Source organism: Sorex fumeus, unplaced genomic scaffold (assembly GCF_029834395.1).
Source record: "Sorex fumeus unplaced genomic scaffold, SorFum_2.1 ptg000037l, whole genome shotgun sequence".
Classification (NCBI taxonomy): domain Eukaryota; kingdom Metazoa; phylum Chordata; class Mammalia; order Eulipotyphla; family Soricidae; genus Sorex; species Sorex fumeus.
In genome coordinates this window covers 62310587-62328344 of record NW_026606094.1, presented here as the reverse complement: position 1 = coordinate 62328344, position 17758 = coordinate 62310587, and the positions used below count along the sequence as shown (strand labels likewise).

At 35.4% G+C, this 17758-nt stretch overlaps 1 protein-coding gene across 1 annotated transcript in view; it reads right to left on the bottom strand.

Annotated features, from left to right (window-relative positions):
• Positions 1-17758, bottom strand: part of ITGB8 (integrin subunit beta 8) — a 100850-nt gene that overhangs the window by 41910 nt on the left and 41182 nt on the right. The window contains exons 3-6 of the mRNA XM_056117986.1: positions 15815-15986; positions 4957-5203; positions 2444-2609; positions 1551-1709 (exon numbers count right to left, since the gene is read on the bottom strand). Of these exons, the coding sequence (XP_055973961.1) occupies positions 1551-1709; positions 2444-2609; positions 4957-5203; positions 15815-15986 (744 nt within the window). The remainder of the gene's footprint in view (positions 1-1550; positions 1710-2443; positions 2610-4956; positions 5204-15814; positions 15987-17758) is intronic.

Here is a 17758-nt window from a genome sequence, read left to right as displayed (position 1 = left end):
AGAGCAAGGCAACATGAAAATCAATGTGGAATAGGAAATAAGGGTGATAATTTCTAATATGATCTCCAGGTTTGGGAAGTTCCCACTAGTAAACTATTTACTAATAACAGTTTAGCTATTTGAGCCTAATTACTTAGGATTTGTTGGCTTGTTTAGATCTGGGACATCATATAAAATTTTCTTAGATATTAAAGACTTAAGGTCTAAGAAAGTTTAGAAGTTGTTCTAGTATTTGTGTAAACATGTAAAGGTGTCAATGACAGGAAGAAAAGTTTTGTGCAGTTGATTTTTTCACATGTAGAATTAGCTAATGTTGGGAAACATGTGAGTCTAGGATATCATATTTAAAAACACAATTCAGAGCTTAAACTAATCCTTGAGAGGCAATCATATATTCACCAATTAAAAAAAAAAGGAAGCCCCCCATTTTTTAATAGAAACATAGAAAAACTTCAGAGGGAAAGAGTGAGGTGCAAAATAATTAAAGCATATCTTGTTTTACTTCTTTATTTTCCAATCTCTAGATTCTGCTTGTGTCTGTGAGGATTCTTTTAGGCAAATGAATGTTTCTTATGAAAACTGAAAAGCCAGTTAATTTTTATAAAGGAAAAATATATATGTATATATATTACACATTCTAAATATATTACACATTCTATATATATGGACATGTATATATATGTGTGTATATACATACACATATATATATATATTCCTTTTAAGGTTCTTCAGTTTGCATAAAAAGTAAAGTCTTACAACTTTTTTAAACTGGAATCTGACCTGATGGTGCTTAAGGGCCAGTCAATGCTGAGGATCAAACTTAGGGTCTCACACATGCTGAACACATGATCTACCACTTGAGCTATATCTCTGACTCCTTTTATTTTCACAATTAATCCCTTATTTTCATAAGTAATAGTGATTTGTAGCACATCAGAGAATCAGCTACTGTTTCCAAAGTACTCTAACCTCGTATTTTATTGGCCAGAATTTATAGATTACATTGTCCCATTATTCTTTCCATTGGCTTATCCTAACACACTCCTTTAGGCACTCTTCCCTCTTCCTTTTCCTTCCCTTTATTGCTGTGGTACCCAGTAATCACATATGCTTGGTTAAGGTGCTCACTCACTGGTTCTGATACTTGCTAGGGATCACATCTGGTTGTGGTTCTCACTGAGGGTTGCTGTGGTGACCACATACATGCTCACCAGGAGTCATGCACACTTCCATTTGCAGTGCTCTCACATCTTTACTGGCAGTGCTCACCAGGGGGTTCCCGCACTTCACTTTGACTTCGCAGACACACCTGACAGACAAGAGACTGCACATTTTTGCAGTACTGGAAATTCCAAACTGCAGAGATGTTGGGACTGTACTTGGCACATGTAACGCCAGAAATAGAACTCATATACACTGCCTGCAAGAAAGGCAATTTAGAGCTATCCCCTAGAACCTCTCCTTTAGGTAATTCTTGGTATAAGTGAATTTCCAATTGAAACTTCGACTTCAAACAAGAGACATAATCACCAAGAGGCATGCTACATTACCATGCTTGTTGATCTCACATAGACATTGTTTTTCAGATGGCAGTTGCCGTCATTTGGCACCACTATGCCTGCCAATTTGCTATCAAGTGCAAGATGAGATGTCTGGTCAGTCATCACCAAAAGCAGTCGTTTAGCTTCTTTTCGCCATCCAATATGACTCTTAAAATAAACATGGAATTAGACATTGATCAGTAAGAGATCTGTTTATCTCAAGTAAGTGTTATGTTTAACAAAGATTGAATCAGGCTATAATTATGAACATAAATATAATACTGCTTCATAAATGAAATTAACATTTATCCTTTCTCAATTTTATTATGCTATGTCCTGACCAGAGATTTCTTGTTCTCCTGGAAGATGAACAAGTCAGGTTTACAAAATGCACAGTACCCAACTTGATGTGAGTAAGGCAACTGCTATATTTGGTTCATACTTGGAGAATGGTGAGTAAAAAGAGAGAGTCTTTGGAAAGAAGTTATTTTCTCCCTTATATCTTTTCCTGCTTATAGCCCTTTCCCAGTTTAGACTCTATGCCCTAAACACATAACAAATGAAGAACATTGGTGCTGAATAAAAGATTGGAAACATACATATTTTTATACTGTATATTAATTTCCTGCACCCCTCTCGGAGAGCCTAGCAAGCTACCGAGAGTATCCCGCCCACACGGCAAAGCTGGCAAGCCATCCGTGATGTACTCAATATGCCAAAAACAGTAACAACAAGTCTCACAATGGAGACGTTACTGGTGTCTGCTCCAGCAAATCGATGAACAATGGGAGGACAGTGCTACAGTGTAGTATATTCATTCATTAAATCTAGGATAAAATAAATTCTGAATTCTTGGGCATTTCCGCATATGAAGAAACATTTAATAATGTGAAACTTATTACCTCGCAAACAGCTGCCTGCAGCATGGCGTCAAAACCTCCCTCTGGTGTATCTATGTTTCCTGAAATCTTTTGTCTGTGAACAGCTTTTTCAAATTCCGTGATGTTCTCCGTTAAAGACAGCACATGAATGTATCCATGGGGAGGCATACAGTCTAAATTGTAGTCACTAAATTGGAAAAAAGTACAGAAATTTACATTTCATTCTTTCAACCGTCTAAAGTACTACTCATTGTAAAACTATATTGTTGATAAGAAAGGAGTCCTTTGGGTTCTTTTTGCCACTTAAGTCTTATTAAAGAAAGTAAAACTGTATGTTATAAAATTAGAGAAAAGATGATATTGGTAAATGTTTCTTTGCAGGAAATATAGAAAGAATGATATGGTATTCAATAAATTAGGATGGTTACACATGTTTCTTTAATATAAATCACAGATGGGGTTTAATATATCAAACTGCACTATGAATTTCTAAGAGGAGGTTAGAATTGTCGTTGATGTTCTATCACATGTAACCAAGAGACAGATCTCAAAATTATTTTTTGGAAATGAGATATTTAAAGTAGTAGGGCTGGAGCGATAGCACAGCGGGTAGGGCGCTTGCGTTGCAGACAGCCAACATTGCCAACCCGAGTTCGATTCCTCCGCCTCTCTTGGAGAGCCCGGCAAGCTACCGAGAGTATCTCGACTGCATGGCTAAGCCTGGCAAGCTACCCATGATATATTCAATATGCCAAACACAGTAACAACAAGTCTCACAATGGAGACATTGCTGCCAAACACAGTAACAACAAGTCTCACATTGGAGATGTTGCTGGGCCCGCTGGAGCAAATCGATGAACAACGGGAGGGCAGTGACAGTGATAGTGACAGACTATTGTTAAATATTTTTAAGCTGTTTTAAAATAGGAGAATCATAATATGGAATTATTGATAAAATAAACTTTATTAAAATTGTTTTGGGAGTTTTATGATATTCAGAAAGTGAGAATCTTCAATTACATGCATATCCACAGTCAGGGAAAATAGGATGTAACATCAGGAGAGGCATGTTCTGTTCTACTACAACAGATAGTAGAGCTGTTTCTATAAATTTGAGTCTGTGGTACCAAATAAAATGAGCAATGTATTAATTAAACATATTAATTAAATCGGGCTGGAATTATGTGCTTCATAAATGTTGTTAATATTTATTCTCAATTGTACTATGCTATGTCGTGGCTAAAATAAAAATGAAAGGTTTTATGTAAGCAAAACAGCCATTTGTTACTGAAAGTTCAATAGGTGAATTAGAATACTGTGTGGAAAAACTTCAATTTATAGATCAGTTCTTTGGGCAGAGTGACAGTACAGCAGACAGGGCATTTGCTTTGTACATGGGCAACCCAGGTTCAATTTGTGGTATCACATGTAGTACCTAAGTCCATCACTCCTGATAAGCTCAGAGACTCTTAGATCCCTTAGCTCAAGTTGTAAACAGACCTTGAGCCAGGAGTAAATCCTGGTCACTGCTGGGTGTGGCCCCCAAACAAAAACTCAAAATAAAACCAATAAAGATAGTTTTCTTTTATGGTAAGACATATACATTTACAACCAGAATTTCAAAATAAGAAAAAGGTTTTAGGTCACACCAGGCAATGCACAGGGGTTACTCCTGGCTCTGCAATCAGGAATTACTCTTGGTAGTGCTCAGGGGACCATATGGGATGCTGGGAATTGAACCCAGGTCAGTCTCGTGCTAGGCAAACACCCTACCCTCTATGCTATCACTCAAGCCCCCCCCAAAAGAGGAAGTTTTTAAAGAGCTGTAGTTTCATCTTTAGACCTATTTTTCATGTTCAAGCTGAGCTGTCTTTGAAGTTTCATCATAAGCACCATAATTATAAACACAATCACAACACAGTTATGGGAAAAACAGATGTAGTATTGCAACATAAGCTAGATACATCTAATTTCAACAACTTTTTAACACTCTGAAAAGATGGAATAAAAAACTCCCATAGTTCTGACAACAGAATTGAGGTTGCCAATGTCAGAGTAGAGTAGAAGAGAAGGGTCCACCATGGACAGTGGTGGAGGGATGCTGGTACATGGTAGAGGACATGGGACATGGGTGTGGTAGGTAACATTATACCCCTAAAATATATGACCATTTACAATCTTGTAAACCAATGTTAACTCAATAATACACATATATATATTCATATAGATACATATATATATGTGTTTCTTTTCAGGGGCCTATCAATTGTAGCTTGATTACTGAGATTATTTAACTCTACTAGTATTACTATGATTTTTGTGATTAAAAATGAAGTCAATAATAGCTGAAGAAATAGGAGTCCAAGCTAGAGATAATCTCAAAAGTTTTAAGACAGGTACACACCCTTTCTCCAAATATTTGTCTTTCTTATTTAATAAGAAAAAATGTATACATCAATAATCAGTAAAAGTAAAATTTTATAAGAAAAAAAATCTCACTTAGAATTATGAAATCCACATATAACACTAGATACCTGCATTGGTTATGGATCCTCTCTGGGTGGATGCTAATGTATGGTGAGACTGTTTTATCAACATATGATCCAAATCCAAGGCGGAAGTCACGGGAAAGCAATGCCATTTTTCTTGACAAATCATTTCCAACTGAATTTAGTTTTTCAATATTATTGTGCATTGATGCTGAGACATCAACCAGATAATAAAGATCAACGGGATATTTCTTGAGAGGATGGATTTTCAGCATGAAGTTAGCTTCAGCTCCTAGTCCAGAGGAAGACAAATAGCACATAGTGTTTTTTCTATTTCTGTGTGCTAAATCAGTTACAGTTTAAATAGAGAACAATTATTACAAATTTGTGCAAAATAAATAAAGTTAAGTGAGTCTGGAATAACTCAAAGGCAAACTGATAACTACAATATGTTTGTCTCTAAATTCTATGATATATTTTTCATAATTCTATAGGACAGATCGAGATAATAATGCATTAGCTATATAAGCAAAATGGGGAGATAATTTATTACCATAAGAACCATTATTTCAATTTGTATCTAGAAAACCATAACATAAAACAATAAGTAGGATTCTTTATCTAGAGAGAGTGTGCTTGAAGGAGGTAACTATCCAATGACATTCCAGTTTGAAGAAAATCGTAATCGTATCTTAAGAAAAATTACCTCTTGTTGTATGTAAATGCAAATTCATTCTTTTAGATTAAGGCATTTTTACATGATATGTGAAAACTGTTATTTAGTTCTATAAACTAATTTAAAAAAATTATCATTAATCAGTTGATAATATTAACTTACTCATTAATCAGTTGATAATATTTCTCCCAGCAATTTGTTATGAAAAGTAGAATGGTTTAAATGATACACAGCAGTGCCACATTCACCGTCTTGGTAATGTAAGGGACAGCATTTGTCCCGCTCATTGTGGGTACTCAGAAACAGTTGTTGAGGAGGGATCACAGAACCTCATTATTGTAACTCTCCTACAAAAACCCCAAGAATTTTGGAGGAGAAATTGGGTATGTGCAATTCAGTCCAGCCAACTCACTCACTCCTTCCGATAGGAGTTTAACTGCTTCTAGAGAATACGCATTTAGTTCTACGTGTTGAACTTGTTGCTGTGGAAATGTCCTGCAACTGGGTGGAGAATTTCATTTCAGGAGAATATTAGAATCTAAAAGACAGCCCAGATTGCTGAGTAATGTAAACAGAGCATAACTGGGAATCATGGTTGATGTGGAGGAACTTGTGTGTGAGCCTACATTTTTCTTTTTCTTTTTCTTTTGCTTTTTGGGTCAAACCCGGCAATACACAGGTGTTGTTCCTGGCTCATGCACTCAGGAATGTTGGCAGTGCTCAGGGGACCATACGGGATGCTGGGAATCGAACCCGGGTCAGCCGTGTGTAAGGTAAACACCCTACCCGCTGTGCTACTGCTCCAGCCCTGTGAATCCACATTTAAAAGAATGTTAAAAACACTTGTTTAATGCAGACTTAATCAAATAGCAAAAGGTATCAGGCACTTAACAACAGATATTTTAGTAGATCACTGTAATTTATGATAACCCTTTCCAAAGATGAATGGCTATTTTTACAATCAGTTTACTGATTAAGGATCAGTTTACTGTGCAAATTTTTAGATTTCTCTTAGGTTATCTGAGCCAAGCTATAGTCTGGATAGCATCAACCAGGGGCACTCCGACTGAACAGTAGACACCCAGGGGCTCACAGTACACCTGAGCTGCTGTTAGTCTAGCAAGCAAATCCTGGTCTATTTACTCTCAGCAAACAAGAGCACTAGGAGACTTGAAAAATGGTTAGGATTGGAAGGTGTAGGTTGCTGATGCTTGATTTTGGATTACCCAAATGCAGACATTAACACATACATCTGGGTCAGTTGAATATTTTTTTCATGGACAGAGACCTCAGTAAGACAAATGGAAAAGTGGGAAAGACAATCTTTCATATATAGATAGGCTGCTGCTTTAAAATTTTGATAAGTTGAGTTTGCCATGATGATCTAGTTCCTTAAACATGTTCTAACAGCCTTAAAGGTGCTGACCCCAAGCCCTACTCTGCCTGGTTAAGGAAGACAGGGCCACACAAGCATCACTATCTTCTACCCATGAGATTGACATACTATCCGTATATGTTCACAGGTTGACTTCCAATTATATAATTCCATCTCATTGATATGTGGGGATCTAATAGATATGTGAGTCTCCTCAGGGAGACATAGAAATATCTTTTTCTAAAAACATAGCATTTATGTCCAGAGATAAAATTCCTACTCTGTTCATAATAGGGGTGTCACCAGCACCAGGCTGAAAGATGATGTTAAAGAAGATTTGAATATAACTATGTGAAAAAGAAGCACATGTAGAAATATGACAATACATGCAACCATCATTGTAATGTTATCAATTGTAGGCAGAAGTGTCTTAAATGCTACTTTGAGAAAGGACGTGAAGGTATAAAGGTTTGAGAAAGGGCATGTGGAGCTATGTCCTTTCAGTGCTAAAAGCCAATTAATTGAGGTGATATATCTAAATTAGTTACCATAGCACTTGTGACAGCATGTATGTGATGCATATTTATAACGATTAGCAATATTATTATTACTAAAGTGTAAGCAATGTTAGGTTAAGTGCTGTTTATTCATCTATAAAGCATCTGGCTTTGGTACTTACAAAGCCATTCAAGTATTTTTTAACTAAACTATATTTCAAGCACATTTTGAAAGGCCCACATTATAAAACAGCAAAAGAGTGTTTATCTATGACTTCTTTCCCACAACAAAGAAAAAAAATTTCTCTATTTAAGAGGAAGCATAACGTCTAGTCCAAAAATATTTATGTTGCCACTTATATTATCTTTAGGATATTTCCATGCTCATACATCTGAGATTATTGAGGCTTAAAACTTTATTTCCTTCAATTTCTCTTTAAGGGGAAGAAGGGAGTTTGTGACATTAAATAAAAAAAAATGAAAAGAGGACTTGGAGGAAACTTGAGACCTACTTAAGGCTATTGCCAGTTCTTGTTTGAATAGCTCAAGAAAGGAAAAGTTGTTAAGATGCATTTTAAATCATGCAGATAATGGTTTGTGCATCTTGGAAGTTCTTCCTGCAGTAAACACGAGTGAACATTAAGAAAAGGTAGCACAAAACATTTCCACATAAGATGAAACTGGAAAAATCCTTTGAAAAATGCAGGGAACTATAGCAGGAAGAAAGGGCAGCCCAATTCTATTCATAATCCTTGAGCAGGCAAAGGAGAAGGTTGCACACTGTGACTGCTGTGAAGTAAGACCCAGCACATTTCTGCATTTCTGTGGGAGATAAAACAGAATTTGTTTCCAGAGATGGAGAGGGGGAAATGTAGCACTTCTATTTTTAAGTTTTTTAAACTGAGGAATAATGTCTAAAAAAACTAGCTATGCTAAATGAAAATACTTAATTTTCTCATTGCAATAAAAAGTGAATCAAGCTCAAAACATTACTTGGAATTAGTATAGATCTTAATAATTCTAGATAATAAAAACTAGAACATCAACTAGATTAGTAGTCTACTTCTGTTATTTTTTTTGTATAAGGGAAAATATAAAGCAATACTTTAAATAGTTAAACTGAATTTTTAAAAAAAATCTCATTTTAAACATATATGTATATTTATATAGTCCTAATAAAATTTTTAAAATTTTTACTTAGTATATAACAGAAATGTTAATCAAAAATTTTAAATTTCCTAATAGATGCAATGTTGATTTTAACTTTTTTATCAGATAAGAACAAAGGACAGCTCTAAAGTAAATCAATAAAAATCAGTATTAAAGAAAAAATACATTTTAGGCATGTATTCAGTTATAACCTTGCCCTTTTGTGTTGTGGTAGAAAAAAGAAGGCCAAGTGTTAAGGTGCTTGCCTTTCATGCAGCTGACCCTGGCTTGATCCCTGATATTATATATGGTTCCTTGAGCACTCCCAGGAGTGACCTCTAAGCATAGAGCTAGGAGTAAGCCCTGAGCATCACCCATGTGTTAAAAGCCAAAAATAAGTAAATTAAGAAGGCTGACAACATAAATGATTTTCCCACATACCTGGAGTTAGTAAAATACAATTTTCAATAGATTATGTCTCAAGGCTGATTTACCCTTGATGCCCAAATTCAGTTTTTTGATGACCATATTAATCTAACAAGCATTTGCTTTGTACGTAGATTATAAAATATAATTTTTGTGTGTTGGAAAGATGATTTACATAATAATTACACTCTCTTCCACACAAAATTTTAAGTAGTGGGAAACTGAATAAGATCAAACCCCATTAACAATTGACATAGATATTAAACAGAACACCTCCGGAACCAGCCACAGCCATGCTGAGACCACTCTCCACACATTCAAACGAGTCTCACGCGTGAAGGAACTGACAGAGGAACCCAGGCATGCAGGATCTGGGGCTGAGATCTCCAAGTCTGCCCGGATTGGGACTGGGCCTCCTCCACCCAGATGCCCCATCTTCCAGCATGTAGGCGTTACACCCACCAATTGCCCTGGCACCGTGTAATCCCATCAATGGTCAAGACCCAGAGATTATAAAACCCAGCTCCTGGAAGGGTGTGTCTGCATTCGTGGCCGCATCTTTTTATCTAGTTCTTACTCTGGAGAACCTGGTAGGCAACCGAAAGTATCCTGCCCGCATGACAGAGTCTTGCAAACTCCCCATGGCATATTCAATATGCCAAAAACCAGTAACAATGATGGGTCTCATTACCCTGACCCTGAAAGAGCCTCCAATGTGGCACTTGCTAAAATCTCAGGGCTAGGACGACGGAGACGTTACTGGTGCCTGCTTGAGGAAATCGATGAACAACAGGATGATAGTGATATAGTGATTAAACAGCTTTTCAATCTCCTACTCCTCTTATGATCCACTTATGCCTCCACTATTATCTTATATTAATCTTAACCTGTACCACTCCCTTGAATTTCAGCCTCATGTAGGTTTAGTTTTGACTTCAAATTAAGGTGTTCTGGTTTAGACTCAGTACAGCTTTTCCACAGGGAGCAGAGACCAGGTGTCCCATCACCAACCAGGACTCTCTTCACCAACCCCTGGATATTCTTCCCCATCATAGATCTCTGTGGTTGCTTGTCTATAGCACTGAAACATTTCCCGACTTTGGAACTGTTAACTTGAAGTCTCGGGAGGATTCTACCACCATTATATTAAACAGAAAATAAGGTAAATTTACGGAAGTATAGAAATGTAAATGTAATACACAAGTAGAACAAATGCATCTAAATTTTCTAATCTATTAATTTTAAGAGCAATGAGGCTAGAGTGATAGTACAGAGGTTAGGACATGTTCTTTGCATGCAGCTGACCCTAGTTTGATCCTGAGCATCGCAAATGGTTCCCTGAGCACAAAGCCAGGATAAGCCAGGAGTGGCCTCTCCTCTACCCCTACTCCAACCTCCCCAACAACAAAAAGAACCATTTTACAGATTGAAGTCATGGGGGCTGGAGTGATAGTACAGCGGGTAGAGCATTTGCCTTGCATGCGGCCTACCGGGGTTTGAGTCCCAGCATCCCAGATGGTTCCCTGAGCACCGCCAGGAGTAATTCCTGAATGCAGAGCCAGGAGTAACCCCTAAGTATCACTGTGTGTGACCCAAAAAATGGAAAGAAAAGAAAAAGATTGAAGTCGTTTGCAACAGGCAGGCAGATAATGCATAATAAGCTTCATTTGGAAGCTGCTAGAAATTAATATTCAATTAGAAAACTAGGCATATTTGTATAGACATACTACCTCTGCCACTCCTAAAAATAATACGCTTAGAAAAGGAGTTCAAACTTTCTATTTCTGGGGCCCCAAAGAAAATACAGTAGGTAGGGTGCTTGCCTTGCACAAAGCCTAACCCAGATTTAATCCCTGCCACCCTATTTAGTCCCCTGAGTCCTGCCAGGAGTTATCTCTGAGCACAGTTAGGAATAAGCTCTGAGCATTGCTGGGTGTGGTCCCGAAAACAATCAAACAAAATTCAAACTTTTTAGTATGACAGGAAAGAAAAAAGAAAATAGCCATAGAATAGTTAAACTGACACAATTAAAAAGAATAAGCATGAGGTTAACAAGCATAAACTGGAAATAAGTCTTTCTTGTGAACAATGTGATAATTTACATTTAAAACCTACATAAAACAACACCTTAAAGGAGAGAGAAAACAGAGGGGAATGCCCTGCCTTAGAGACAGGGTTGGGTGGGGGGATGGGGGGTGGAAGGGATACTGGGATCCATGGTGGTGGGAAATGGGCACTGGTGGAGGGATGGCTATTTGATCATTGTATAATTGAAACCCAAGCACAAAATTTTTAAGTCTACAAACTGTACCTCATGGTGTCTCACTAATAAAAAAAAGAGAGAGAGAAAAAAAATAAAAATAAATAAAAATAAAATAAAACCTACATAAATTTTAATACACTTGACTTAGTAAATCTCTTCTAGGAATGTATCCTAAACAAATATGCTATAATAAGCAAAGAAACATGTCCACATTTCACTGAAGATCTGCTTTGAAAAACTGCATTCAAATTTGACTGAAATTGCACTGCAGTTATGGATTCACTTCAACTTTATCACAGTTGTAGACTAAGCATGTTTATAGAAAAATTTACTGGCAAAGCTGAAGAGACAGTATAGAGGACAGGGAGATTGTGGCAAACCAGGGTTCCATCCCCAGCATCGCTTGAGCCCTGCCAAGAGTCATTCGTGAGTTCAGAGCCAGGATGAAGCCCTGAGCACAGCTAGGTGTGACTCACTCCTCATAAAAAAGAAAAATATGTTGCATGATATTGTCTTCCTACACAAAACATTATATTCTGTGTTTATTCATACCTTCTTCGAGTAAGCCAGTGAATCCTCAAACATTTTAAAAGTTCATCATTAGACAACTTATACTTTAGGTTACTGCTATGAATTTCTATTTTTAAATTATATTAAAAATACAGTGGAAACTTACTCATTTTTAAATTTAAAAAAACAACATGCAACTTTTTGTTTTTAATTTTACAGTTTTATTACTTGGCTTGGACTTTTCAAATAAGTGTACAATTATATATTTGCTTGCTCTTTCCAAAGTGGCCATAGTTATTTTTATCTGATTATATGTAAAATTTCCAGAAGAATTATAATATATGACACACAATCACCCTTTAATTTTGGCTTTGGGAGTAATGGACATTTAACTTTAATCACATTGTTCAACTTCTGTTGAGATAACAACATGCATTTTTCTAATTTTGGCCAATTGAGGTGAGAAAAGTACATGACTTTATAAACTCTCTGGCTAAATTACATTTAATCTAGATATTTTGATGGTATTTTTCCTTACTTTCACAATTTAATTTTGTTTCTTAAAGTGTTATTAAGGATTTTATATAGGTGTTTAGGTAAACCTGTAAAAACAGAGTACTTTATAAGTCTCAAAAACTGATATATTTATACCATAGTATACATAGTGTTATTCTTATCTTTCACATAGGAATAATGTATATCTTGAAAATTTGAGTGAACATCAAATTCTTTCTTCCATGAGAAATATTTAGAAATAATTTTTAGGGAGTAGTTTTAAACACAATTTTGTTAATGTCACTATTTCTTAGGTTATCTACGGTTCTCCTTCATCTTTAGTGAATTATAGTTTGATTTTCTGGAAATCATTTTCTCATCAAAATATTTGCATTTTGCTGTAGATTTTTGGATTGACTATGTCAGAATCTTCTTTTTCTCTCTTTTTTAATGATGATAAATTACATTATTAGGTTATTGGCATTTTGTCTTCTTAATTTTTCCAGCACTTTCCCTTTCTTTCATTGGGCTTTACAAAGAACCAATCTATGAATTTATATATTAATTAAAAAAAATTTATGGTGGGGGTCATATTCTGTGGTGCTCAGGGCTTACTCCTGGCTCTGTGCTCAAGGATCATTCCTGATGGTCCTGGAGTCAGGGGTGCATATGTGAAACTGGGGATCAAACCACGGTTGGCTGCTTGTTAACCAAGCACCTTCATCACTATACATCTTGCCGGCCCCATGCTTTAATTTTAATTTTGCCTATTACTAATTTTTTAACTTACTATATCTTTGTTTTCCTATGGTCATTTGTTCTTTGTTGTTCTCGTGTCTTTATTTGGATTCTTGATTCATTTTTGTGCATTTTATTTTATTAAATCACTGTGAGATATAGTTACAGAGCTTTCATGATTGAGTTTTAGTCACACAATGATCGAACACCCATCACTCTGCTGTGTAGACTTTCCACCACCAATATCCCCAGCATCCTTTTTGCCACCCCACCCCTGCCTCTATGGCATTTACTATTAAGAATTATGGTTTGCAATACAGATACTGAGAGGTCATCATGTTTGGTCCTTTATCCACTGTGTATTTTTTTAAATAATTTATTATTTTAATAAATATAATTTTGAATTTTTCTTAGAGCACCCAGTCACTTCCCATATATCTTAACATATGTTGTGGTGATTATTGTCCTAATTAGTCTATGACTAATTTTGGCTTATTCTTTTGAGACAGAACTAACTTATGAGACATGTTCCTTAGTTTCTCTATTATTTATTGTTTTATTGGCTTTAAGTTTCATTTAACAGTAAGTACTAAGGGATACTGGGATTATAAAAAAAGTTTCTATTTTTGCAATTCAGTTTTCTTGCAAAAATAAATAAAATATCACTATTTTCTAAAATATCACTATTTCTTTTTTTTAAAATCTATGCCTTTGCAAATATTATTTTAGATATTAACTGCTTTGAACTGAATGGCCTTCCCCAACATCACATGTCAAGGTCCAAGAACTGAAAGCAGAGTTTGTAGATGGGGTCTTTGAGAAATAATTAGTTTGAGAGGAGGTTATGAGGTCTGAGATCATGATGAAATTATTGCCGTAAGAGGAAACACCCCAAATCCCCAAATTATTTCTCTCTCTTTTCTCTATGTCTGTCTCACTTTCTAACATCTAAATCAGCCAGCACATTGATCATTGATTTCTTAGCCTCTAGAACAGTGAGAAGTTCTATGTTTAAGCCACCTACTAGATAAAATTTTGTTATGGCAACTCGAATAGACGTAAGGCTTCACATTTATTTATTTTTTAATTTTATTATTTTTTTTGTTTTATAGAATTCCCATTTATGTAATCTTTAAATACTTTGAGTTTTTTTTTAAAAAACTCCTATTTTGAAAATCCCATTGAAGGAAAATGGACTGTGGAGAAATAAGAATTTCGAACACTGGAAGGAAGATTTATAGTAAAGATAACATTAGTAACTTTTTCCCAAAGTCAAGTATGAGCTGGAAATATTCCTAGACTTTTCTGAGTTAGAAAGTTGGCATATAATGAGTTACATGTGTTGCACTTATAAATGTTAATTTAGCCTGAAAGGGGAGATGACTTGGATTAAGATTCTGAAGAATCTTGTGGATGAACAATGGGGAGGACTCCAGATGACATTGTTGCTAGAAAAATGGAAATGTGCATGAAATTAGAAATTCAAGAAGCAGCTTCAGGAAAAGACCCTGGTAGACCCAGATGACTGGAAAAACTGAGATAGTTCATTTATAAGAATAACAGGAAGAGAAAAATAATCATTAAAGATGGTTCGGCAACCATATCACTAAAAGACTCTTCCTACAAGAGTATGTAGTAAATATTCTAAGTTAGAATTATTTGAGAAAAGGCATATTACTTTTATCTTTTCTAATGAAAGGACTCATTAACCATGTTTTTTTTTTTTTGCAATACTTGAGGAAAATACCATAACCTTGCTAACCTAATTTCAGTTTTGTACATCTCTTTCAAATGCTGCTCATATATGTCCATATTAGGTTGTATAATTGTTTTATGTGGTGATGAGCCCAGTTTTAATTGGAAGCTAGCTATATATTTAGTGCCAAGAAAGAAATGAGCTTTGTTTTTCTGGTAATCAAAGAGTTTGGAATAGTTCAGCTTTGGAATAAGGAAGCTGTGTGCTGATACAGTTATTTAAGAATTTAATGCCAGGACAAGACCACCCAGAATGAAATAATGAAACTTAATTATTTCATTATCTTTACATACATTTTACATTACATACATTTTAGTATGCAGTCAGTTATTACATACTACAGAAATTAAATGAATCTAATTGAGTGATGGCTGTTTGCTTCAACTTATCATATGCAGCTTGTCTGGAATTCTCTAGCACCAGAGTAAAATGAGTAATATCTAGAAGTTTACAAAATATGCAAAATTTGTGGAACACAATGTACATAAGAGCAGTACAAGGGAATAAGGAAAAAAAGGTATAGGTTAATTTTATGGGATACCACAAAAGCAACCCAAGGAAGTTATCATAATTTTGAATTATAGTTTTGTTTAAAAGTTCATAACAAAGAACTTAATTTACATCTCCTACAAATTATTCGACCAACGGATAAATTCAATAGTACTTAAGGAGTATTTACCATAGTTTGCTAGGCATTGAAGAAACAGAACAGAATAAAACATACTCTCTTCAGAGCTGGCAGTGAAGTCTGAAGACAATTATACTACAATGTGATCAAGTTTGGGAGCACAATTATAATACAGTGTGGTCAGGTTTGCAGAAAATGTTCAAGGCCACACAGCTAGCTGGCTCTAGGAATAATGAAGATTAAAATTCTGTTGTATTGATTCTGAGGCTACTGTCATTTCTATTCCAACAGGACTGTCTGCCACAGAAGGGTAAATATAAGTACAAATAAGAAAAATAGGTGTAATTTAAAATTAAATATCAGCATAGATTTAACTGAAAATAATCAAACCTGGACGCAGCTGGAGCAACACTTCTCCAGGAGTCACCTGGGTATTAACTTCATTTTCACTGGGTATTACACGTATGGATGGATATTCAATCGAATCAATCAAACAGCCTTTGCTTATTAAATTGGAAACAGTATCACAGCGTTCACTCCTGGAGCCACCCGAAATAAAATCCTATTTAAAAGAAGGAAAGTTAGTGATTTTTTTTTACTGTCAATTGAAACAAAAAATATATAAAAAAAGGTAGCCTATAAGCCATTTGTAACATTACAGAAATTATGCAATGATTCACCATAACTGTATATTTCCTATAAAAAGCTTGCAACTTGTCTTATATAAAGATTAAGTTTCTAAGTGTTTTTAAAAGAAGAAAATTAACATTAAGAGGGGAATTTACACCAAGTATTTAAAATATATTATTTACTTAGCACTGTAAAATGATACCAATTTAATTATTTATATATATTTTACTTCAGATAGATTTCTCCATAAGGCTATGTAGCCAAAATAGACCATTACATGGTTCCAAATATCCTAGGTGGATGCTTAGTATATGTTATTATGTTTGGAATCTAAAAATAAATTCCTAGAAATTACATGCTTATTAAGTGTTGAATCAGGGTTGGTTGTATGCAAGGAAAGCACCACAACCCTTGTACTATCTCTATGGCCCGCAAATACAGCTTCTTATATATATGGTAGCCTGTAAGCAATTCCATAAACCAGGTAAGATGTTTATAACAGGATTGAAAGCTATGAAACTGCAGCTTAAACTCTGATTTTGTAAGTGAACCTAAAACCTCTATTACCATCGAACGTTGGCTAATTGATGGACATATCATAGTGATCCAACAAACCTGGAATTAATGGCACAAGTTTAAAATGTAACTTATTTTGGAAACAGAAATAGCACAGTGGGTAAGCCTCTTGTCTTGCATGTACCCAACCCTATTTCCATCTTTGGCACCATCTATAGTACACTGAACACCACCAGCAATGATGCTTGAGCATAGAGTGAGAAGTAAGTCCTGAGCACAGCTAGGCATGAGACAAAAAACAAAGCAACAAATCAAAATAAAATAAAACAAATTTAATTTATCTTGACTGAAAATAAAGTTATTTTTTAATTGTATGTAAACATCCAGGCATTTCCCCAAGAATTAGAAATACAATGAAAGTGGAAGAAAATGTTTTATTGCACATAGTACTGACCTAAAATTTGGGAGGTGTATGACTCGTGGCCATATGCTTATTGCCAATAAGTATATGGAAAAACTGCTCACCATCACTGATTACCAGGGAAACTCAAATAAAAACTACCATAAGATATCACCTCCTAACTACAAGTCTGGCATATATCAAAAGGAATGAAAATAATCCACGTTGGTGGGGATGTGGAGGAAAAGGAGCTCTTTTCTACTGTCAATGGAAATTTGACTGATTCAGCCACTTTTTAAAAATAATATAGCACTGTCCTCCCATTGTTCATATTTTAAAAAAATCTTAAGAATTGAGATTTTACATAATCCAGAAATCCCATTTCTGAAAATCTAACCCCAGTGTCTCCAAAATCCGCATAAAATAATATAAAAATATATAATAAACACAATGGACTATTATTTTACTATAAGATGAAATTATGCAATTTGCTGCTATGACTGGAGGGGTTCACGCTAAGAGAAGCCAGCCAGGAGGCAGACCGAATGATCTCTCTTATAGAGGGGTATAAAGAAACATAGTAAGGGAATAGCAAGTGTCCAAACATAACAGAATCTAAGGACAGATCAGATGGAGTGTACCAGGGTAGTGAGATGTGTTTAAGTAGCGGGATGTTGAGGAAGGGTTAGTAAATTGGGGGCCCCTGAAATAATGGTGGAAGGAACAGTAATTCTAAGGCAGGTTGTGGTATTGGAGTATTAGATGCATGAAAATGCTATTATTGACAG